Consider the following 25,954-nt stretch of genomic DNA (forward strand, 5'->3'; position numbering starts at 1 on the left):
TTCTGCCTACAGCTAAAAGCAGTCTGGTAGGCAAGACCTAAAAAAAAAAAGCATCAAGGGAGGTGGGTATGAGGAATACTAATGATTTGGGAAATGTAACCCCCCCTCCTATCTTTGAACCCACTTTCCCTCCAAAAAATACATCAACTGGACACACACAGTAATTCCCTCCTATCCACCCCAAAAAATCTGCTTGGAATTGGACACAAAAACCAAGAACATTGGGAACAGGTGTTTAGCATAATTGAGATTGTTTATACAAAAACCATGTTTTACTTTCAATTTTATTATTTTGCATCATCATCAAGGATAATTTATGTACAGTGTTCAAGAAAACCAACAGCAGTTACATTGTTTCAGTCAAGTGTCCATACTCAATCGAGAAGAAAGAGCAGCAAAGAAAAACTGTTTATGAATAATGCCAGCTTGTTCTCTTAATGAACTTGAAGAATGTCATCCAGTAGAAATTTTCAAAAGATATATATTATTTTGGACAGCTGAAGATAGAAAATGAAATACATCTGATGAGAAGGAATTAAGACTGGTGGTGGCTTTACAGTTTTGTGGTCCAGGACAGATCCAGCCATACCGTGATCTGACGTCTTCAGACATTCCAATATCTGCCTCATTTCCCTCTGATGAAGGAAGGTTTAATAGCGCTCACGTGCGAAGCAAAGTCGTATTTATAGCACCGTTTTCAAATTTTTCTTTAGAATGCTTATCCTTTGAGCCCAGCATCTTCAGGTGACAATCACAAAGAATGCTCTAAAACACAGGGAGAGTTCTATAATTCTCGGACACATTAATTCAGAATTACATTTTCTGGACCATTTTGTAGAGCTGTATTTGGCATTTGAAGGGACAAAGTCATAGTGAGCCGTTAAGAGGTGCCTTCTGATTAAAGTCATTACCAGTCTGTGGGAAGCAGGCTCCACAGGTAGTCACAGATGAAGCTCTTGCTGTGTTTTGTGCTGTCTATGTTAATGGGCTGAGCTATGTCCCCGCCGTAATGTACTGAAGAAACAGTGTGAAGGAAAATAGGTCTTGTACTGTACTGAATAAGCTGTACATAGGGACCGTTAACAAGAGCAACTCACCCTTTACAAGCAAAAAATATATACCTTCAGTCTTATTTTGAAGTGTGACAAGGCCTTGTTCCTAGCACCCACAACAACCCCCCTGCTGTTTGGCCCACCCTCTCTCTACCAGCCATAACATCTTCATCCAATTAAACAGAACTCACACGCTGCCCCTTAGGCACACAGTGTACGACAAGGAATGACAATCCCGTGGATTCAGCCATCACCCTGAGCTTTGCAGACCACGTCTCAATCTTCTTGAAAGACTGCCAGACAAAAATTAAAATATGTAAAGTTTACACTATGTGACAATACCTACCACTGTGAACTGCGGCTGCCTCTGCCAGGTTCATAACTGTCATCTGTCTCATAATTTACTTTGATGCTTCTTTGGGCGGATGGCAGAGGCGCACTGATACCAGCACCCCTCAACATCAAGGTACTATAGGTCAAAAGAGAGAAGCAGACACCGCTTGATAGTGATGAAGTAGAGGTCAATAGAGTGCGCTAGACCAGGGTCAGGCAGAAGCGCTACGCAGAGCGGAAGTTTATTAATGTCATCCGCAATGTGAAATAAGACTTGTAGGGTCTGTATGAAAAGGTGCTAGGAGAAACCTCCACCAGCGGCATTGCTCTTTCAAGAATAGTCATAGGTTCCCTCTTGGAAGAAGGAACAGAGAAAACTCTCTCAGAAACATGCACACTACCCCTTCGAGCTCTTTTGTGTTTCTGCTGTATTCAAGAATGCAAAGGCTGTGGACCTGTGTAAACAAGTTACTTACCTGTAAAAGCAGTTCTCCAACACTGATATTTGCTTGTAGCTTTATATGCTTTTGTGATAGCTCATTGTACTTGGAATCCACTATGCACAATGCAGTCCTCCAACGCCAGTTTCTTTTATAGATTTATATGCTTTTGTGACCGCATATTATACTTGGAATCCACTATGTACATAATTAATATATACCTTTAGTCAACCATTATTCAAAGCCCAATTTAACTTTTTTCCTACATAAACCAGGTCTTGCTTTCTCCATGCCCTCACTCCCCCCTTCACTGCTTGCCAGGACGTTCCATCCCACACCATCATTTTAGTTGCATTTTCACTCATCCTTAGTGTGAGTCCTCTGCCTTGACCGGTTTAGCTTTAAAAGTAATTTTTTTCTCTGTCCTGCTGCACAGTTTGGTGACAACCCATACCAATATGTCCTGTAATGTGAATAGTTGGTTTACCCAAGGGCACATGAGGATTTCTTCCAGGTAAAAAGGTCATATTTTCACATCCGCAAAAATTATGGTTATGTCTCTAAAGGGAATTACCAGCATGTCAGGTTGCATAAGAATGTTGGATTTGTCAAAAATCCCGGAGCAAAAAGGAACGGAGTCACAACCTAGCAGAAGGGTCATTAATGAAAGAAAAATGGCCCTAGAGGAGACCATTTTTTTAATTCTAAATTTCAATGGAGTCTGTGGACGCTTATTAAGAAAGCATTCATTCTATGCATGATTCCTCCCACCCCCCAAAAGATTCATCTTCTTCAGCTTAGAAATGGGACTCCAAATGCATAAACTGTGGCGGCACGTTCAGTAGTTTTCAGATCCTGCCTACTAGACAGCGCATGCACTGTCTGTTGTAAGACATTTTGTGGCAGAAAAAGAACACAGGGACTTGGAGCGTGGCCATTGCGTACCACTGGATGTCTCTCCTACCACTCATCTGCCTGACTGTTATTTGTGTACCAATTTATCAATCTTTTGTTTGTCCACCTATGGGACATAGCTAGCCAATTACAAATGTTATCAGCGTTGCATTTATGCCATCACTCCTTGCCTTTCAAGCACTACTTTTTTCTTTCCGGTTAAGCACTCCATGTTTTTGCTAGCAGTCACCTTGGTGTAGTTTCTCTCCCCCGGGACTTTGAATTGTTCAATGTCAACTGTGTGGCTCTCCCCAACCCATGTTGCCCTCGCGTACTTCCCCTGTTGCTTTCTCGTCCGTGTGCACCTCCCCATCCACTCCACGTTGCTGTCTCACCGGTTTGGTCTGCCCCCTCCACTTCTACGATGCTTTGATCCACATACGCTTTAAATTAAAAATAGAAATAAAAAGGGACCAATAAGTAAACCGAAAAAAAAGAGTGCCCATGTCATTTTGAAAGCATGCGCATGAGTGATGCACGCATGTACAAAATGGCATGGCCCGCCACGTCAAAGGCCTTTCTATTTTATTTAAATAATTCTTTAGTCATGCTGTGCAGCATGGATAAAAATTATTAGTTGGGCAAGTAAGTCCCAACATGGCAACGTACTGGCTTTGCCAATGCTTGTTTTTTTTTTTTTTTTAAATCATTGCAGGGAGCACTATTTTCTTATCTCTTTTTCTGTTGCCAAGTTTTTGACATTTTGTCAATTTCAGTCAAATGTAATTTTTTGAACTGGTTTAATTAGCTGTGTGCATATAAATTAATGTAAAAAGGGAACAGCAAATATAAACTTTCTTCCTACAAGCTGATTTTCTGCTCTATGTTCATTCTAAAATAACGTTTTAGACCATTAGAAAGATGCCCAGGACCCCATCTGGTTTAGAAGTATTCTATGGTTTAAGATCATCAAACAGAATGAAACGATGGTGAAATGACAACCCCCCTACCCCCCCCCCCCCCCCCTGCCGGACATATTTTGGATATTCTTGTCCAGGACGAAGGAATTCAGTTGGAGGTTCACTGGCTTGCCAATTCTCCAAGAGAGAAAGCAAGAAGTGGTCTACTCTTCACCGCAACGCAAATCCCTAAAGCGAAGATGGTGAATGTACCCTAGATTGGATAAGATACGATCTCTGGGAATTGAAATTATGACCGACAACAATAAAGAGTCAGGCGTTACTAAAGGGGCATTGAGGTGTAGCAACAGTACAGTGAAAGTACATAAAGACTGAAACAGAGCCATAGTGAAGGGCCAGGAATGTGGAGAGAGTAATGCAACAGAGGTAGGACTGGATGGCCTAGGGCACTGAAGGGAGAGAAAAGATCAAGCAACACTTGTAGAATGATAGTTAAGAGTGATTGGGAGAAGAAGGAAACATAGTAAGGAGGAGTCAGAAAACAGTGTCCAAATTAAAGCACAGCGTAAGTAGCAATTAGGCATAGATCACAAGCAACAAGTCAATACCAGTAGCTGGTACCACAGAGAACAGCAGAAAATTATATAATAATAATGATTATGATAGATAGATAGATATCTCGATCGGACTAGTTAAAGGATACTGCCCTTAATCAGAGTGGGCTCTGCACTGTAATCCCAGTCTATCTTGGTGACCTTGTGGTACAGCTGGGCTAAATACCTGGAAGAGAAATAAAAGATACCTGATGACACAGGAACACAAACTGTCCTCTGAGCAGTTGTGGTTTTTAAAACAGGTTTTAATTAAAGTATTTAAAGTATGGGAATAAACTTGCAATCCATATATCAGATATAAAGGACACACAATTGTTAAAACAGCTTGGGGTTCTTTAAAAACACTTACAGGAAGCTATTCTGGTATTCTCCAGTATGCTCAGTGAGAAGTTTCACCAGTAGCATGGTCTTCACTATAAGAAATTCACACTGTGATTTGATGGTATGACGTACAAAACCAGATTATCTACTAGAGTGATTTACAATAAAATGATTTAGTATTATCCAAGTCAATCACTGCCTTTCGTCAGTTCACATTTGTGGACTTGTTAGGAGTCAAACTTATATCCAGCAGATTGCACATAGGCCTAGGCAGAAGGCACCTATCCGGCTTATCTTTCATTGTAAGTTATTTCCATTTTGCAGGGATTTATTTTTGTCCATGTAAGGCATAAATCATTTTATTTGTTTCTGAGTCCTTTTACTGTCAAACTACCACGAAGAGGAATTTGTTACTCCTAGAAGCTGAACATTACATAGAAGCAGGGTAGTCATCAAATGGAACAATGCCCATAAAAAGACATAAGACTGAATCACGCCTAGTTATTATGATACCTCCTCGACACCGTGTCCCACAAATTTGAATCCTGGTTATTTCAGTAAAACCCAGTGTTGTCATTGATGAACTTTTGGCAATTTGTTGTAAAATGGTGGACAGTTTCTATGCCCTCTACGGCTCTGCAAAAGGTTGTGTTTTATTTACCCTGAGATTCTTAGAAGACAGGCATTGCTAGCACTGTGTTGGTTACCAAGATCAGGAACGAGTGTTTTTTACTCTCCAGTTAACGAACCTCCTAGATTAGTCATCGGAAGAGCCTGAATAAATAGAGAATGCCATTCTTGGACATGCTCATGCAGCCAAGGCAATGCCCTGTTTTTCGGATGATCAATGATGAAATGCACATCAATCATTTAATTTCTAAAGGATGGATAAAACCCTGGACTGAAGCCTTTCTAAAACCAAACATAAAACAGTAAACATGAAAAAACAGTAAAAATATAAACATTCAAAAATCTGTTCAAATGAAATGTACTTATCTTGCTGGTCTCGTCCCTGTCGCATAAGACTGAGATGATGTTCGCTTCTAGATGATTGGGATTTTTAGATACGAGATTTAGCAGCTTCTACCACCCTTTTCACAACCTGGGATGTGTAGTTTTCTGCCAAATAAGGAGCATGGAGGGGCTACCAATGGCTTTGTAACGGAGCAGGAAACACGCCAATGATTGTACACTGGAGGTTTTCACTGAAGATTCTAGCAGATAGGTGTAATACAATCAAAACAGCTGCTTCCCATAGACACCCTGGCAGTACACCGGACAGCAGATTTCAGGGGGCAGAGCGCGCGTGAAGGGATACCTAAAATAGAGTTTGAGTAATAATATATCACATATGAAAAACTATGGAGCCCACATGTTTAGTAGGAAAAAAACAAAACTACCAGTACAGAAAGAATGGTGCTACCGACTAAAAAGCCCCAAATAATGTCTCAAGGTGTAATAAGACTAGGGGCAACTTGACAGCACTGGGGTGAACTGCGAGAATGATCTCTGAAACACAAACACACTGGCAGCAGAGATTATCCCATGTCAGCATCACCACAGGTAGGACTGAGCAATGGTCAGTCACTAGCCAGCATCACAGATTTGTGTCTGCTTGATCTGGTTCCATCATGTCATGCCAGTGACTGAAGTAAAAGCAATGCTGGACAGTCAGTCGCATGTCCGGATCACCACAGGAAGACTGGTGTGCCAGGGCAGAGAAGGTCATGCACCAGACTTGTATATGAAGGGATAACAATAACGTCCTCTACGCCCTCATACATCTCTCAGGCTCTGCATCTCAGCATGACTTCACGCTGAAAAGTAAGCAATAGGAGATGTATATAAAAAATACCTACTTAAAAGGGGGGACTTTGAGGGTTTGGTAACTTTATTAAAGTAACCGAACTCGTGGGACTAGTGCCAATCTGTTTATTTTTCAAACTAACTGCTGAATAGTATTTAGTGTCAATTATTGTAGCTGTACCTTACTAGATGAAAATAAATCTCTTTAGAGAAGCAGCAAATACCTAACCTCCCTTTCCATGATTGAACAAACTATACTTCATCTGGGCTTTCTTCAGGTTCAAGTAGGCATTCTTTAAAAAAAAATAGTTTTGGCAAGGTCGTCACCTGCAAGATTACTATACCAGAGTCACAGAAGTTCTACCGTGTCTCACTTTCTCAAATAAGCAAATAGAAGCAGCACATTTTAGGGACATTGTCGGATAATAAAAAAGATTGCTAATTGCACTGACATCATGTGCAGTTCCTAAGTACATTACACCCACTACAAGTGAGCACTGAGGCTTGATAAAGGTAAAGTTACCCTTTAGGACTGACCGTGCAGAGGGAATCACTTCAGTGGTGTCCTCATTCACTTCTTGCTGCATCTGTTGCATTTCAGCTTCCATTTCCTTAAGTTCTTCCAGCTCTTTTGTCAAAAATGTAATTCAAACAATGTAAGGAAAAATGTATTTTGTATTATACAAAAGATGTAGACATTCTCTTTCACATTTTATTCATATAGTTAATAGAAATACTAGCCCCCATATTATGGATACTTGCAATTCTGGACAAAACATTCCAAGGGCAGAATAAAAGGTAGCACATCAAAATACATTCTGAAATGGAGTATTCGGGGGGGAAAAAAAAAAATATGACAAGCCCATTAAGTGCAACAGTGATGAGTACACTCAAAAAATCTTGTTGAATGGAGGTCTAGGCATAAATATTAATGCTAACTAACTGCTCTGCGTCAAGTGGAATATACTAACAGAAAAAGCAAACTTTCAAAACCCAGAGCCGTGAAGGCAGTGTGTACCACTCACGAGACAAGTCAGGCATCCAAAAGTAACTGAACCCTTACCTACCTAGTGGACAAGAGGTCATAAATCAGCATGTACTAAATACAGAAACCCATCCAAACGTGCATAGGATCTGTTGTAGGAGAGGATCATTGTAGCAGGCACATTTTCACAAGGTGTTCTATATTGCACTCTGCACTAGATTGTGCAATCACATCAGATGGAAGAAGAGCTATGCTCAGGGTAATTCCACAGTTCTGAATCATCAACAAAACGCGTCCACCACTGATTCTTTGATCATGGTGTGCAAACAAAGACAGCCATAACCACACACAGAATGTTGAGACCTGTGAAAACATGGATTTCATTGATACGTGCACAACGTTAATAAGAAAAGCTGGGGCACATTGCATCAACCTTAGATGGCTCTTGGCTCCAACAACTTCTGCCTCGTCTAGTGAGAAGTGAATATCAGATACTTGTGCACCATTCACAAGCCACCTCCCATGTCAAAAACAGCAACTGGGTTGGACATGGCCATAAATGAGAGAAGGCCGGCTACAGTTAAAATGCCCGGTATTGTTCTAAAACCACCCATACTTGCCCAATACTGCAAATTGATACTGGACCAGTGTGCGTGAAAAGTATCTGATATGATGTTGTCAGTTAACACATACAATGATTTGCAACCTTGATGAAAAGTTAATACAAACTTTTTTTTTTAAAGAATGAGAGAAGGAAAAGCTATTTACTTATAATCAATGTTCTCGATCATTGGACTCTTCAATGAATTTATGAACACTGGACGCAGCCACCTATAAGAGATCCCAAACACCTTTACAGAGAGAAACTTCCCTCTAAAAAAAGATCTTCCATGCCTTATAAGGGCAACAATAACTGAACCCTGCAAGTCTGCCAACTTGCAAAGAGGCTTGTGAAAGTCTCCTTTTTACAAGCTTTTGCATATCCACTTCAGCTTTCTTGTGACAAGTTGTTCAATCAGTCTGCAAACCAAGCAGATAATTTCCTAAACACAGCAGATGCATAGCCTAGATGTACCTCAAGCTAGTTAATTTCAACCAAGAGGAAAGATGAACAGCAAGCCGTAGCAAGAACTATGAGAGCCAATTCAGAAACGACCACAAAACTTCCCACATTCACTTGGTTCGATGCCAATAAGCCTTCATTAACTATTTCGTGATATTCCTAACTTTTATCTCAGGGCAGATCTACAAATCTATGTATGAGCTTGCATAGCGCCTGAACTCGCCTACCAAAAGTGCAATGCAGTCAAACCTTTAATCAGAGTTGTTGTAAAGCATTAGGTAGGGGTGAGAGTCTGGGGGAACACAGATAAATAAGCAGTGGAGGGGTACTTTTCATCAACTGTAGAGGCATTAAGCGAATCTGAATGAGAAAAGCAGGTTCTGGTTCTGTAGGTTTTTATTTTTTAATTAGTAAAGTTACCACTTTTACCGTAGCTGGAGTCTGGTCACTTTTAACTGACATTTCTAGTAGTCTTAACTACCAATTACAATGGTTTCCATACAGCTCTGTGCTGAAGAGTTTTAAATAACCTTTTAAACTTAGATGTAGACATTGTGATATTCAATCTAGTGAGACCTGCATGGAATGAGGTCATAACAATAATGGGGTATACAAAAGTAGGCAGCTTTTGACTTGGAAAACTAGGTTTCAGGTTCGGAGGTCTAAATATACACCTATATCTGCAAGTCGTGTTGGATGATGGAGTGAATCTGGATGCTTCAGTGTTATTGCGAGGGTTCTGGATGCTTCTTTATTAATTAGTTATCAAGGTCTGTGAAGAAAGCTTTAGCAAAACAGCAACTTTATCAGAGGAGTTTCCTTTCTGTATTTCAGTCCTCAGGGGATGAGATTCTTCAGGGGTTTTTGGGGGGTAGAGCATGCCTTGATGTTTGGCCTATGAGTACAACACGCACAAGGTAGGGAATCCCATAAGGCTGAATAATATGCTCCTCATCCTCTAGTTCCAACTGAAGTTTGGAGTGACAGCAAGTACCTGAACATCAATGCAATTCAACAAGTTCTACAGTGCCAAGAAAGTCCTTGAAGTCAAAGGGTAAATGGACACCAAACAAGTAGCTGGATCTCATCTCGGGATCTTCAAAATCTTAGGACTCGATCAAAGGCTCAATGTTGAAAAAGAAATATGGGAAGCTCCATTTCTCCAATAACCATTAGAGAACGCATGCTCTGAGGTGGCAAGATTGCCTCTCCCAAGGAAATGGCTGGGCTAAGACCCCATGTGAAACTCTGATGCGGCATTGCCGCGTGCTATCTAATGTCTCTTAGGGTTTTTTCTTTCGCTCTATGGCAGAAAGGACACGCATCTGCTATATGTAAGTCAGTTAGACACAATACACAAGCAGCTATGGTTTTGCTTATTCTTCCTCCCATGGGAGGGAGAGGGGCACTTTATAAAGAGTGAAAGCATGCTGGTCTTTAGAATTTCCACAAGTTTCTACAGTTAGGAAGACAAAAAACAAAAAATAGTGCTAAATGTTGAAACATGGACTTGAAAATCACCTCAATGCCTTAAAATGTCAGAAGCAGTTCAACCAAAAGCATAAAACCGTAAATAACTTTCCTGCTGCGAAAACAAGCAATGGGAATAGGGCGCCGTGTTTAGCGATCCTAATCGCAGGAGAAGTAAACTGAACCAATTTCCAACTGCCACAGCAACGTACTAAGGGAAAGAAAAGCTACTGACATCCACAAAGTGGCAGTATTCAATTCCAGCTCCTTAAAGGCTACTATTGGACCCATTTTCTTTTAATAATTAACTAAAACTTACAAATTCCGTTACTGCTGCTTTTAGATAAGTACATAAAGTTATGCATACACGCAAGAAAAATCTCTCCCGCCTTCTTGGGAGAACAGTGCTATGCCATCCACGGGAAATCTGTCAGGACGCAAGAGGCTACTTTGGTTGACAAAGTGCATTAAAAACAGTACTTTACGATCCCTGTTCACGAAAGTGAGACCTTGTCCACACATGAACCTACAACAAAAGAACAACACTTCAGAGACTGAAAATGTACCAGGTCACAGTACTTTTGACACTAGGCTCCTGTCCTTGTCAAGGATATTTAATTTCGGTTTGAAGATTGCCATTCTGATTGCCAGTCTGTTTCAATTCTTCTTCGATTTTGCGTAGCTGTGACATGCACCGTTCCTTCTCGTCAACGGTGTCCAATAGCTGTTGGGCGGCATCCTCCTCCAAACTTAACAAGTCTGAAAGAAAAAAAAAAGCATATCAGAGAGCAACTAAGAAGTAAAAGAGGTTTTAATGCTCTATAAATAAGGCCAAGGGGGGTTGGGGAGGTAATCCACAGGAAGCTTCGAATGTGGCACTTTATGGTTTCACAAGCTCTAGGGCACTGTAAATTTTTATTGAACGATTCAAGTTCTGTTACTGGAGCAGTCTATGTACAGGGCATGGAGAAGGTAATTATGTGTGTGTTTCTCAGCATAACTTGACACACTTCTTAAGTCACCGTAGCACCCATCATTAGCTACTTTCTGGACCCCGCTAACGATGCTGGCTTTCACCACTGCAACTAACTACAGAGAATCAGACACACGAGGGGCGAGGCAGGAAAAACTGCACAAAAGAAGACCTTAGTAGCTCCAGATGTGCTGAGGACTTAAAAGGCTCAACACATCAACCCTTAATCTCAGTGATCTGCCGATGGCGGTGAGCCCCTTGCTTTCTTTAGGTGGACTGCTCCAGAATATGATGCATATACTAGTTTAAGAGGTTAACTCTTCACCACTGAAAATGCCCATCTGCTTTGACTACCCCACAATATGGTGCCTATACTAATGTAAGAGGTTATCCCTTCACCAGTGAGTATATCCATCTGTTTTGAAAAGCTATGCTAGATGCATGAGCAGATATCAAAACGACATCCATGCTGCAAAAGTATTGGTGAAGAGGTCATAGAGAATGCTCAATACTATAACTGAAGCCCTAAGATTGTAGCTGGGCAAACGGACTCCGAAAAATGCCTAATTCCCCAAATTATCTTCCCCACAGAATCATGTTCCTCAGCAGGCACAATTGAAGAGCAAACGCCAGATACCTTTCACAATATCAGCTGCGGATGCTTCAGTCTCCAACAGCTTGTCCAAGGCCATAGCCTGCATATCAAAGGTTTTCCTTATAGTATTGTTTTCAACGTTGAGCATCTTGGTGACCTCGTGGCCGACCTCCAACATTTCTTTCATCTGTTCAGCAAACATGTTTGCTTTCAAAATAGTTGCTCAAATGAGAACTAGGAAGAAAAGGGAAACAAATGTAATTTGCAACAATTAATGGACCTGCTCTTGATTTTTTTAAATATCTTTATTGGTTACAAGAAGATAGAAGAACTAAATGAAGGGATACTTTCGTTGTCTAAATATATTTTATCATTGATTTGTACTTAAAATGATTAAGTAACAAAAAATAAAATGACCTCTTTCTGGGTGTTACTGTGTCAATTATGTTGATGCATACAAACATAAGTCCCACTTGACAATCCAGGATAGGTTAACTCAATCAATATATCCTGTTATAGTGCAGTTTCAGGAGAAATAAACAGTACTTATTACTCAAAGAGGGAAGAATAAACACAGACATCACAAAAAGAGACGCACACTAATTGCAAGAGCTTTACAAATCATCTATACATATCTATCTATCCATCTATCTCGCCCTATCTATCTAAACACACACACTTACATGGTTGCTCTAATACTCAATTAGACACTACCCTGCCATTATAGCCTGGATTGTGTGAACTATCAAGAAGGGAACAATATTGATTCGATCCATTACCTCTTGAATGTGTAATAGATTTGAAGTGTCTAATTGGATATATGAGCAGGCTTATTTTTAAAGAAAAGTTGATTATGTTATGTTTCTTTTCGCTTTATTTCTTTATAACTTTCACAAGTGCACTTCTTTTGGGCACTTTGGTACGTTTAATGGGGCAACCATGTATATGCGTTGTGTGTGTGTGTATATAGATATATAGACCTATATACACACAGACACACACACACACACATATATATATATATATATATACACACACATACACACACACACGTAATAGTGATTTCCAATACAATGTAAAGACCTTGCAATTAGTGTACATCTTTTTCGTGATGTTTGTGCTTACTCTTCCCTTTTTGAGTAATAAGAACTGTTTATTTCTCCTGAAACTGCACTATGGGAGTATATATTGACTGGGTTAACCTATCCTGGATTGTCCAGTAGGACCACTGTTTGTAAGCATCGCAGTATACCCAGGTCCTTCGGCTTTAAGGGTAACTGCCATTAGTATGTAATAGTATCAATTAGGTCAGCAAGACCATAAGCATTACATATCAGCGTGGTTTGCTGGGAGGAGGGGATGAAAGCCATAGCTTTTTCTAGTGAAGGTGAGAGCAAATTCAAGAATAACAATCTGGAGCGCAAAATTAATCTATTATGGGTCCCCACAATATCAATTTGTTTAGGCAAGTTTAGTAGAATGTAGGTATAAGGCAGACCAATATATAAATAATTAATAAATCACTTCAAATTGGAAAGCATGGATTTTCGGGGCGGTATGTGATTCGCTAGTCAATTCCACCAATAATACACCCCGCTTCCAAACCTTTGTTGCACCCATACCGTCCCTATGCATTACTGCAAACATTTATTTCAGTAATTGCCCATGTTATCAAGTCCTTTTACCAGACATCCGTTATTGGGGTCTAGGGGAACACCAGTTCACTGTGATAAAATCGCTCAGCCAACAGCAGTGCCAAGACTATGAACGCTCTTGCTGACCTATCAGTCTTAGGTTGTATCAGTAAGCCTAATAAATGTGTCTCTGGACCTCACATTACGTTTAAGTGGCTAGTTTGTCAATCACTCCATTCCAATAGGATTTGAGGGAAGTCTAATCCCAAACCATGACAAAGAAAGCTACCTCTTCATGGCCACATCTGGAGCAAGAGTACAAGATATTCAGGTACATCTTATGTAGTCCCTGGGGTGTCTAATATGTCTGATACAAATAAATTAATTTTATTAATGAAACGTTAGTATCTGGAGACCTTACCTATGTTTTAATTATATTTTCTATCCGGCTCTGATAACTGCCTTCCCGGGTCTGCCTTCCGTTGTTTTCAGTTGACTCAGGTCAACAGTGATAATTGCCCTTAAGTACAGGGAGTGCAGAATTATTAGGCAAATGAGTATTTTGACCACATCATCCTCTTTATGCATGTTGTCTTACTCCAAGCTGTATAGGCTCGAAAGCCTACTACCAATTAAGCATATTAGGTGATGTGCATCTCTGTAATGAGAAGGGGTGTGGTCTAATGACATCAACACCCTATATCAGGTGTGCATAATTATTAGGCAACTTCCTTTCCTTTGGCAAAATGGGTCAAAAGAAGGACTTGACAGGCTCAGAAAAGTCAAAAATAGTGAGATATCTTGCAGAGGGATGCAGCACTCTTAAAATTGAAAAGCTTCTGAAGCGTGATCATCGAACAATCAAGCGTTTCATTCAAAATAGTCAACAGGGTCGCAAGAAGCATGTGGAAAAACCAAGGCGCAAAATAACTGCCCATGAACTGAGAAAAGTCAAGCGTGCAGCTGCCACGATGCCACTTGCCACCAGTTTGGCCATATTTCAGAGCTGCAACATCACTGGAGTGCCCAAAAGCACAAGGTGTGCAATACTCAGAGACATGGCCAAGGTAAGAAAGGCTGAAAGACGACCACCACTGAACAAGACACACAAGCTGAAACATCAAGACAGGGCCAAGAAATATCTCAAGACTGATTTTCTAAGGTTTTATGGACTGATGAAATGAGAGTGAGTCTTGATGGGCCAGATGGATGGGCCCGTGGCTGGATTGGTAAAGGGCAGAGAGCTCCAGTCCGACTCAGACGCCAGCAAGGTGGAGGTGGAGTACTGGTTTGGGCTGGTATCATCAAAGATGAGCTTGTGGGGCCTTTTCGGGTTGAGGATGGAGTCGAGCTCAACTCCCAGTCCTACTGCCAGTTCCTGGTAGACACCTTCTTCAAGCAGTGGTACAGGAAGAAGTCTGCATCCTTCAAGAAAAACATGATTTTCATGCAGGACAATGCTCCATCACACGCGTCCAAGTACTCCACAGCGTGGCTGGCAAGAAAGGGTATAAAAGAAGGAAATCTAATGACATGGCCTCCTTGTTCACCTGATCTGAACCCCATTGAGAACCTGTGGTCCATCATCAAATGTGAGATTTACAAGGAGGGAAAACAGTACACCTCTCTGAACAGTGTCTGGGAGGCTGTGGTTGCTGCTGCACGCAATGTTGATGGTGAACAGATCAAAACACTGACAGAATCCATGGATGGCAGGCTTTTGAGTGTCCTTGCAAAGAAAGGTGGCTATATTGGTCACTGATTTGTTTTTGTTTTGTTTTTGAATGTCAGAAATGTATATTTGTGAATGTTGAGATGTTATATTGGTTTCACTGGTAATAATAAATAATTGAAATGGGTATATATTTGTTTTTTGTTAAGTTGCTTAATAATTATGCACAGTAATAGTCACCTGCACACACAGATATCCCCCTAACATAGCTAAAACTAAAAACAAACTAAAAACTACTTCCATAAATATTCAGCTTTGATATTAATGATTTTTTTGGGTTCATTGAGAACATGGTTGTTGTTCAATAATAAAATTAATCCTCAAAAATACAACTTGCCTAATAATTCTGCACTCCCTGTATTTATACAACTAAGTGACCAATTTCTTTGAGCAAACCAGCATTAAGAATACGTTAAGTACTGTATGGATAGATGCATCAGAGGTTTCACACCGTCATATTGGTGGCACCACGCTTACCAGTGTAGCAGGTTTCAAATTGACCCAACAATATACTTTGGCTGCAGTGAAGTTCCTTGAAGTAAATTAATTTGTAATTTTAACAATGAAATCTCCTACAATTTTTAATCCTGCAATTGTCCATGCAACCTTATACACTACCTTTTGGGTTCATTATAAAACAGGTGAATCCAAGCAGGACGTTCTCCATCAAATTCCACGCAATGAACGCCAATGTCAGAAAATCACACCAAAGCCTATCGAAAGCCTTTCCTAGATCGAATGAGGATAAGATGCTTTCTCCAAAATATGAAAAAAGCTGCAGATGTTGGTGGAAGCGCATGTAACTGGCATAAAACAGTTTTGATCGGAGTAAACAAGAAAGGGCAGTATCTTCATCAGTCTTGTGGCCAAAAGCATCCCCAATATTTTACCAAGTTAAGCATTACTAATCAGCAACACGATCTGTGTGTTCATGGAGCCACAATAAGGGTTATCCAGGACAATCATGATAGCCTTTCTTGTGGTTCAGGGTAAAACCACCTTATCTTTTCTCTTACATGGACATATCAATATGTCTCCTCAGCGCTAAAGTGTTCTTATAAGTTGCGTGAAATTCAGTAGCAAAGGCATTGTTTCCCAATGTTTTACCCAATGCTAACTCCTTCATGGCTCCTCTTAATACTAGTAGGGTCAAGGGTGCTTCGAGTGATTGCCTTATACCTGGGGGTAAGGTGTTAAAGGTAGTTTTTCTAATATAATCCTGCAGCAATTCATGGTTTGATTTGCACGGTTTCAAGTACAGCGTAATAACTGGCACATCCAATATGAATTTCTGCCTCTGAGCATATCCACGCTCCATTGGCAAGCACTGAATAGGAGCTGTGAAATGGTATGCACTGGATTTAACCAGTCTCACTAATTGCTGGCCAGTCTTGTCATCTTCAGTATGTTGTAGGGTGACCGTCGTAGTCACTGAATACTTCAGCTTCTCTAAGAGTTGTGTGCCATTTCCTTTTATCATCTAGACAAGCACTTTGTGTGGGGCCAATCAGCATTTGTTCCTCTTGTGAATCACAATCTCCAATGCCTCCAGTTTTCTGTGTAAAGTTATACAGAAAACACCTCCAATGGTTATGCAAATCCCTCTCATCACAACTTTAATTGCCCACTACTTCACATGCTTCACTTCCAGCAGTTACTCATATATATGTAGTAAGCAAGAATGGGTTCCCTTACATCTACCTGAAGCCTGCCTGTGCCGAAGGGGGATGCATGTGTGAGGTCTGCTCCAGTTCAAGGCTGTGTATAATGGATTATGATCACAGATTGCATGCGTAGAATACCTAAGCAAAACAATGTTACCACACCTGTTGTGCATAAGAATATACTGTGCCTGGTATGCAGGTCACGTGTATTAATACAGAAATCCTCCCTATCCATTGGGTTGATCTTTCTCCAGATTTCAGTGAAATTCCATCCTTCTATCTAATTGAACGTCTTGGTAGCAATTGTACTGATGGGCTACCAGAAATATCACTTTTAGTCACTCTGGCAATCTGGACTCTGACCTCTTCAGTAGTTTGCAGCTCTCTCTGCCAAAAAGGCTGTACCTGGAGTAGGACCAGGGAATGGGCATCATGGTACCAGTTTCTCTACACAGCCTCCAGTACTCTGTACCCCTCAAGTGGTGCAAGGTTCCCAACCTTCTGTACATATAACACCATCTGTAAAGTATTTCAGCATGACCTTCCTTCCCCCCTGAGGGAGTCACAAAGTTGTTGGTTCTCGGGGGGATGTCATTCCACTGTTTCCTATCTAGTGTTATCTGCAGTTCCTTTTCCTCAAGGAAAATATGTATTGAGGCACTTCTGTCAAATTAAGTAGTCTATTTATTCCTTTTACTGCCTCAGTAGGTACTTCCATATTTCACACAGACCCTTTGTTGTACATTCAACCAGCTTATTCTAATTTCTATGCAATCCACTTCCACGTTTCAACTAGGTTTGTGTTTTATAAGCACATTTATAAGACTCCCCTACAACAACAACAATTCTTCTTGATGGCACCGGCAGAAATGTCTCCACCCAAACAAGCAGAAGTAAATAAACTAGTTCTCAGTTCCTACACTGTTTGGGGCTTTCATTTTAAAGAAGGGGGACAACCATTTTCATGTTGTTTCCCCTAGAACAACCCTCCACTCTGTAGTCTAGAAATAAAAGCCATGTTGTCAGTTTTACAACTTCAGCTCTTAGGATCTGAATATAGAGTTGTATATTTTTAAGGATTTTTAAGGGTTCCTTTATTTTCTGTTACTCTTAGCCAATTTACTTTTGTCTGGTCTATAAAAAAACAACAACAACAACAAACAAAGAAAATCGCAATACTGTGCCCTGTATCCATTTTATTTTCCAGTACCACACTAGAGTCTTCAATAGCATATAGTATACTGAAGTCCCTCTGTGCAACAACAGACAGCTCATCACATCAGCCAACAAAGTACTATACCATCAATGAAGCCTCCAACAGAAGTTGAACGCTGTTCAAGACAAGCACTATTTCTGCATCCTGTTGGATCCACTCATTGTAAAGAAGTGTGCAATGCCATCAACCTTTTCTTCAGTTAAAAAAAAAAAAATATATATATATATATATGGAAAATGTCACTTACCCAGTGTACATCTGTTCGTGGTATTAGTCGCTGCAGATTCACATGCTGTGCACATCCCGCCATCTGGTGTTGGGCTCGGCGTGTTACAAGTTGTTTTTCTTCGAAGAAGTCTTTTCGAGTCACGAGACCGAGGGACTCCTCCCATTTCGGCTCCATTGCGCATTTGCGTCGACTCCATCTTAGATTGTTTACCCCCGCAGAGGGTGAGGTAGGAGTTGTATATGCTAGTAATAGTGCCCATGCAATGGAGTAATGTACATAATGTAGTTTAAAGTAATATATCTTCAAATTTACAAATGTTCAAGATCAACTTCTTAACGGCTACAGGCTGCCGGGGAGGCGCATGTGAATCAGCAGTGACTAATGCCACGAACAGATGTACACTGGGTAAGTGACATTTTCCGTTCGATGGCATGTGTAGCTGCAGATACACATGCTGTGCATAGACTAGTAAGCAGTTATCTACCCAAAAGCGGTGGTTCAGCCTGTAGGAGTTGAAGTTGTTTGAAACAATGTTCGTAGTACTGCTTGACCTACTGTGGCTTGTTGTGCCGTAAACACATCTACACAGTAGTGTTTGGTAAATGTATGAGTTGTAGACCATGTAGCTGCCTTACATATTTCGGTCATTGGAATGTTTCCTAGAAAGGCCATGGTAGCACCTTTCTTTCTGGTTGAGTGTGCCTTTGGTGTAATAGGCAATTCTCTCTTTGCTTTAAGATAGCAGGTTTGAATACACTTAACTATCCATCTAGCAATGCCTTGTTTAGAAATTGGATTACCTGTATGAGGTTTTTGGAAAGCAACAAATAATTTTTTTGTTTTTCGAATTTGTTTTGTTCTGTCAATGTAGTACATTAACGCTCTTTTGATGTCTAATGTATGTAGTGCTCTTTCAGCTACAGAGTCTGGCTGTGGGAAGAACACTGGTAATTCTACTGTTTGATTCAAGTGGAACGGTGATATAACTTTTGGTAAAAATTTGGGATTTGTCCGTAGAACTACTTTATTCTTGTGTATTTGAATAAATGGTTCTTGTATGGTAAATGCTTGAATTTCGCTCACTCTTCTTAGAGATGTGATGGCAATTAAAAATGCAACTTTCCATGTTAAGTATTGCATTTCACAAGAGTGCATGGGCTCAAAAGGTGGACCCATGAGTCGTGTTAAGACAATGTTGAGGTTCCATGAAGGAACTGGTGGTGTTCTTGGTGGTATAATTCTCTTTAGTCCTTCCATAAACGCTTTTATGACTGGTATCCTAAATAGTGAGGTTGAGTGCGTAATTTGCAGGTAAGCTGAAATTGCGGTAAGATGTATCTTTATGGAAGAGAAAGCTAGATTTGACTTTTGCAAATGTAGTAAATATCTTACGATGTCTTTGGCAGATGCATGTAATGGTTGAATTTGATTATTATGACAGTAATAAACAAATCTTTTCCACTTATTTGCATAGCAATGTCTAGTGGTAGGTTTTCTAGCTTGTTTTATGACCTCCATACATTCCTGTGTAAGGTCTACGTGTCCGAATTCTAGGACTTCAGGAGCCAAATTGCTAGATTCAGTGATGCTGGATTTGGATGTCTGATCTGTTGTTTGTGTTGTGTTAACAGATCTGGTCTGTTTGGTAGTTTGACATGAGGCACTACAGAGAGGTCTAGTAGTGTTGTGTACCAAGGTTGTCTTGCCCATGTTGGCGCTATCAGTAGGAGTTTGAGTTTGTTTTGACTCAATTTGTTTACCAGATATGGAAGGAGTGGGAGAGGGGGAAAAGCGTAAGCAAATATCCCTGACCAGCTCATCCATAACGCATTGCCCTGAGACTGATCTTGTGGGTACCTGGATGCGAAGTTTCGGCATTTTGCGTTTTCCTTTGTTGCAAATAGATCTATTTGTGGTGTTCCCCAATTCTGGAAGTATTTGTTTAGTATTTGGGGGTGAATCTCCCATTCGTGGATCTGTTGGTGATCCCGAGAGAGATTGTCTGCTAACTGGTTCTGAATTCCTGGAATAAATTGTGCTATTAGGCGAATGTGGTTGTGAATCGCCCAATGCCATATTTTTTGTGCCAGGAGACACAACTGTGTTGAGTGTGTCCCTCCCTGTTTGTTTAGGTAATACATTGTTGTCTGTTTTGAAAAGAATGTGTTTGTGGCTTATTATGGGTTGGAATGCTTTTAGCGCTAGAAATACTACCAATAGTTCTAAGTGATTTATGTGAAACTGTTTTTGCGGAGTGTCCCATTGTCCTTGGATGCTGTGTTGATTGAGGTGTGCTCCCCACCCTATCATGGAGGCATCTGTTGTTATTACATATTGTGGCACTGGGTCTTGGAAAGGCCGCCCTTGGTTTAAATTTATACTGTTCCACCATTGAAGCGAGGTGTATGTTTGGCGGTCTATCAACACCAGATCTAGAAGTTGACCCTGTGCTTGTGACCATTGTGATGCTAGGCACTGTTGTAAGGGCCGCATGTGCAACCTTGCGTTCGGGACAATGGCTATGCATGAGGACATCATGCCTAGTAGTTTCATCACCATTTTGACTTGTATCTTTTGTTTTGGATACATGGTTTTTATTACATTGTGAAATGCTTGAACCCTTTGTGGGCTTGGAGTGGCAATCCCTTTTGCTGTGGTGATTGTCGCCCCTAAGTATTGCTGTGTTTGACACAGCAGAAGGTGTGACTTTGTGTAGTTGATTGAGAAACCTAGATTGTGGAGGATTTTTATGACGTACTTCGTGTGTTGTGAACACCGTTTTAGCGTGTTGGTTTTGATTAACCAATCGTCTAGGTACGGGAACACATGTATTTGCTGCCTTCTGATATGTGCAGCTACTACTGCTAGGCATTTTGTAAAAACTCTTGGCGCAGTTGTTATTCCGAATGGCAACACCTTGAACTGGTAATGTACCCCATGGAATACAAACCTTAGGTACTTTCTGTGTGAAGGATGTATCGGTATATGGAAATATGCATCCTTTAGGTCTAGTGTTGTCATGTAGCCTTGTTGTTTGAGCAGTGGGATTACGTCCTGTAATGTCACCATGTGAAAGTGATCTGATTTGATGTATGTATTTAATGTTCTGAGATCTAGTATAGGTCTCAGAGTCTTGTCTTTTTTGGGTATGAGAAAGTACAGAGAGTAAACTCCTGTCCCTTTCTGTTGGTTTGGTACTAATTCTATTGCTTCTTTTTGTAGCAATGCCTGAACTTCTAGTCCTAGAAGATCTATATGTTGTTTTGACATTGTGTGTTTTCGGTGGGACGTTTGGAGGGAATTTGAGAAATTCTATGCAATAACCATGCTGGATAATTGCTAGGACCCAAGTGTCTGTTGTTATTTCCTCCCAATGTTTGTAAAACTTGGTTAGTCTCCCCCCCACAGATGTTATGTGTTGGAGATTTGTGATTTGGAAGTCACTGCTTGTTTTGAGGAGTTTTGGGACTTTGGAACTTCCCTCTATTTTTTTGGAATTGTCCCCCTTTGTATTGTCCCCGAAAACTTCCCCGCTGATACTGGCTCTGGTAAGTGGGTCTTGTTTGTGAGGTTGTGGGTTCTGTACTTTGTCCTCGAAACCCCCCTCTAAACTGTGTTTTTCTAAATGTGCCTCTGCTCTGAGGGGAGTAGAGTGCGCCCATGGCTTTGGCCGTGTCAGTGTCTTTCTTAAGTTTTTCGATCGCAGTGTCCACCTCCGGCCCAAACAACTGCTGTCCGTTGAATGGCATATTCAGCACAGCTTGCTGAATTTCTGGTTTAAATCCTGATGTACGCAGCCATGCATATCTCCTTATTGTTACTGCTGTGTTGACAGTTCTAGCAGCTGTGTCTGCAGCATCCATTGCTGACCGTATCTGATTGTTGGAGATACTCTGTCCTTCTTCTACTACCTGCTGCGCTCTCTTTTGGAACTCCTTGGGCAAATGTTCTATAAAGTGTTGCATTTTGTCCCAATGGGCCCTATCGTATCTGGCCAACAAAGCCTGTGAATTGGCAATACGCCACTGGTTTGCTGCCTGTGCTGCCACCCTTTTGCCTGCTGCGTCGAATTTTCGACTTTCTTTATCTGGAGGTGGTGCATCTCCTGATGTATGTGAGTTTGCTCTTTTGCGCGCTGCCCCTACTACAACTGAGTCCGGTGTTAGCTGTTGTGTGATGTACACGGGGTCTGTTGGTGGCGGTTTATATTTTTCTCCACTCTTGTAGTAATGGCCCTTCCTTTTACAGGCTCTTCAAACACTTGTTTGGAGTGTTTTAGCATTCCGGGTAGCATAGGAAGACTTTGATACTGGCTGTGTGTGGACGACAGTGTGTTAAAAAGAAAGTCGTCTTCAATGGGCTCAGCATGCAGGCTAACATTATGAAATGCCGCTGCTCTCGACACCACCTGTGCGTAGGCTGTACTATCCGCTGGTGGCGACGGTCTAGCTGGATAACATTCAGGACTATTATCTGACACTGGTGCGTCATAAAGGTCCCATGCGTCAGGGTCATCTTGACTCATTTCTGTATGAGTTGGGGATTGCATCATTGGTGGAGTGGCAACCGGTGATGGTTGCGGAGAGCATTGTGGAGATGGTGGCGGGGTTATTTGTTTAGCCACCTTTGCCTGTGGCTGCTTGTCTTTTTCTTGGAAGGCAAGTTTGCGTTTCATTTTAATCGGAGGGAGAGTACTGATCTTCCCTGTTTCTTTTTGTATATGGAGCCTTTTTTGTGTATAGTCTGGCTCTATTGTTTCCAATTCCTGTCCAAATCTATGTGTTTTTATTTGTGTGGACAGTCCTTGTTCCTCAGTGTAGGAACTTGTTCTCGGTTCCGAGGCCGGATGTTTCGGTATCGAAACCTTTTCGGCTGCTTTTTTCGGTTCCGACGAAACCTTCTTTACTTTCGGTGTCGTGGTCTCTCAGTGCCGACCCATTTCGGAGCCGCTATCTCGGTGCCGAACCTGATCGGAGCCACTATCTCGGGCCCGAGATTGCTGTGTGGCGGTATCTCGAGCGGAGTCGGATGATTGCCACCAGTGTGCCCTTTTTCGGTGCCGATGATCGGTCACCTATCTTTCGGGTTAAGCCATGGCCTGTTGGCGGTGGCGTCCCCTGGGCTTTAGTGGTTTTTTCGTGAGTTTTGTGTTTCGATGTCTTACTCACGGTTTTCGGCGTTTCTTCGGGATCGATCTCATCCGAGTCCGATTCCTGGATGGAGAATGTTTCTTCCTCCTCCTCGAAACGCTCTTGTCCTGTTGACGCCATTTGCAGTCTCCTTGCTCTTCAGTCTCTTAGTGTCTTCCTGGACCGAAACGCTCGACAGGCTTCACAAGTATCTTCCTTGTGTTCCGGCGACAAACACAAGTTACAGACCAGATGCTGATCTGTATATGGATACTTGTTATGGCATTTTGGGCAGAAGCGGAATGGGGTCCGTTCCATCAGCCTTGAAGAGACACGTGGGCAGGGCCGACCAGGCCCCGACGGGGGATCGAAAAAACCCCGAAGGGCCACCGGAGCTCTTCAAAAGTCGGTGTTGATCTGTTGTAACTAACCCGATACCGAACGCAAACAATACCGATGATTTTTCCGAGATTCAAACTAACTTTCCGACCCGAAACACGGAGCGAAAAGGAACACGTCTGAACCCGATGGCGGAAAAAAAACAATCTAAGATGGAGTCGACGCCCATGCGCAATGGAGCCGAAATGGGAGGAGTCCCTCGGTCTTGTGACTCGAAAAGACTTCTTCGAAGAAAAACAACTTGTAACACTCCGAGCCCAACACCAGATGGCGGGATGTGCACAGCATGTGTATCTGCAGCTACACATGCCATCGAACATTATATATATATATATATATATATATATATATATATATATATATATATATATATATATATACACATATATATATATACATACATACACATACACACACACATACACACACACATACACACACACACACACACACAGGCGATTCAAGAGCACAACAATGATACCAAGCCTGACTCCTTTCTTAGACCCACTCCCTCCTGTAGAACCCTGCAATGGTCCGCCTTCAAAACCCTATCCCTCTCAGATCTGAATGACATACTCAACTACCTCAATGCCAGTTACGAAGATGATGGCTTACAATTTCATCAAAGCTCTGTCGTGGGGCGCTCTCAAGACAGACCAGATCCTTCCACTCCTAATAAACCTACACTAGATCCTAATGACCTTGCCAACTATCGGCCCATCACTATCCTACTATTCATCTGCAAGATCATTGAAAAAGCAGTCTTTGTTCAACTCAAAGATCACATCAATGCTAACAATCTTTTGCAAAGCTACCAGCCTGGATTCAGATCATGCTGAAGTATGAAGAGCACCACCTTAGACATCATAGAAAATGCTCTCGTGACCACAGATCACGATGACCCTTGCCTCCTGATATTGCAGAACCTGTCAGCTGCCTTTGACACAGTTGACCATCCCACCCTCATACATGCCCTTGGGTCTTGAATGGGATTCACTGTCAATGTCCTTCCCTGTTTCTCCTCCTATCTTTCCAACCAACATCAGTTTGTTCGCATGGGCACCTGCATGCCACAAAAGATCCCCATCACGTGTAATCCTCAACCTTTACATGGGACCACACAGTGCTCTACTTGCCTATATCAACATCGAGATTCACTAATTTGCTAAAGATGAACAACTCTACTTGGAGGGCGCCTCTGCTTAGCCATCCAACACCTCAAACACTGCTTGCACTTTATCCAGCCCTGGATGTTTAACACTTACCGGAGGCTCAGGGCAAACAAGATAATTCCTTTTATTTGCCAATAACAGCAATAATAATTTCCCATTTCAAGTAGGAAACACCCCTTCTTGTAATGTAAACAGAAACGTGTTCTGCGTGTCTGAAGGTCTAAAAGCAGAAATGTAACTCTGCGTGCAGTAGTAAATTTCAGTTTCACCCTCACTCCTCCTGGGCAGATTGTAAAAATCTGTATTCTCCACAGTTTGAAAGCACACCAGGTCTGTATGCTGTCTGTCATGCAGTAAAGAGAAGTTATTCTGTATAGGCCTGCAAGACATACGCCAAACAGTTACAAAAGTGTGCATTACGCAATACTTGACGTCACATCAGTGGTCTTTAATCTGGCTGCTGGGTACTGCTGCACCGTGCACTTCTAACGAACGGCCTACCTAACAGTGTGTTCTTGTGGTTTTGCCTTTCAAAAGGAGCTTGCCCTTTAAAAAAAACGAAAAAAACGGTCGTGTCTCCTGGAAATCCCAGAAAAGGGTTTGGCAGAAAATAGTAACTTCAGAAGAATCTGAATTCAAAACTATAAGTTAGTTTGCACTCATATTTCTGCTGCAGGCAGGTTAACCCACTGAATCGGTTTCTTTACTTGCTGCATAGATTGTGTAGCTGTACTTTTCGCCTTTCAGATCTTCTGGGATGTGCCAAATGGGTGTGCGTTGTAAAGCAAACCACAAATAGTTTATTTGTATACGGCACGGGTAATGTAGCTTTCTATTAGTATTTATTATTAAGCGCTCCTTCACTTACAAAGGATTTTTTTTTTTTTTTATCAATTAGGAACATTAACAGATGCTAAAAGAAAGAAACACCAAACATGTTTTCTGGCTGTAAAAATGCAAAGTAGAAGGAAATGTTCTTAATAAGGAAAGGCTATTCCAGAGTTAAGGTCAGAGTAAGGCCAAAGCACAGCTGCCATTTGTGGAGTGGTGGATGAACGGTATTGAGGGCAGTATTTGGGAGTTTGAAGACAGGCTTCTTGTACGATTGTAATAAACACAGCGCAAAAGGAAGGGAGGCTTTTCAGTTTCGTAGAAGACTCTACATAAAGCAGAGATTTTCAAAGTAAACTGTTTTATGGGAAGCTAGTGTACGTAGCCTCTTGCCGGAGTAAAAAGGTCTAATTTTCTTAGATCACAAACAAGTCATACAGCAAAAGGTTTAATTCTAGGGAGTGGATTCAGAGATGAACCAG

The 25,954-nt window shown here is 41.4% G+C and overlaps 1 protein-coding gene across 2 annotated transcripts in view; it reads right to left on the bottom strand.

Annotated features, from left to right (window-relative positions):
• Positions 1-266: 266 nt before the first annotated feature.
• Positions 267-25,954, bottom strand: part of SPC24 (SPC24 component of NDC80 kinetochore complex) — a 59,232-nt gene continuing 33,544 nt past the window's right edge. For both annotated transcript variants that reach the window (XM_069231817.1, XM_069231816.1), the window contains 5 exons: positions 11,509-11,700; positions 10,511-10,657; positions 6,918-7,020; positions 4,343-4,419; positions 267-1,014 (listed from right to left, as the gene is read on the bottom strand). In XM_069231817.1, coding sequence (XP_069087918.1) covers positions 908-1,014; positions 4,343-4,419; positions 6,918-7,020; positions 10,511-10,657; positions 11,509-11,668 — 594 coding nt within the window. In that variant the 5' untranslated portion in view covers positions 11,669-11,700 and the 3' untranslated portion in view covers positions 267-907. The remainder of the gene's footprint in view (positions 1,015-4,342; positions 4,420-6,917; positions 7,021-10,510; positions 10,658-11,508; positions 11,701-25,954) is intronic.

This window comes from Pleurodeles waltl, chromosome 4_2 (assembly GCF_031143425.1).
Source record: "Pleurodeles waltl isolate 20211129_DDA chromosome 4_2, aPleWal1.hap1.20221129, whole genome shotgun sequence".
Taxonomy (NCBI): Eukaryota; Metazoa; Chordata; class Amphibia; order Caudata; family Salamandridae; genus Pleurodeles; species Pleurodeles waltl.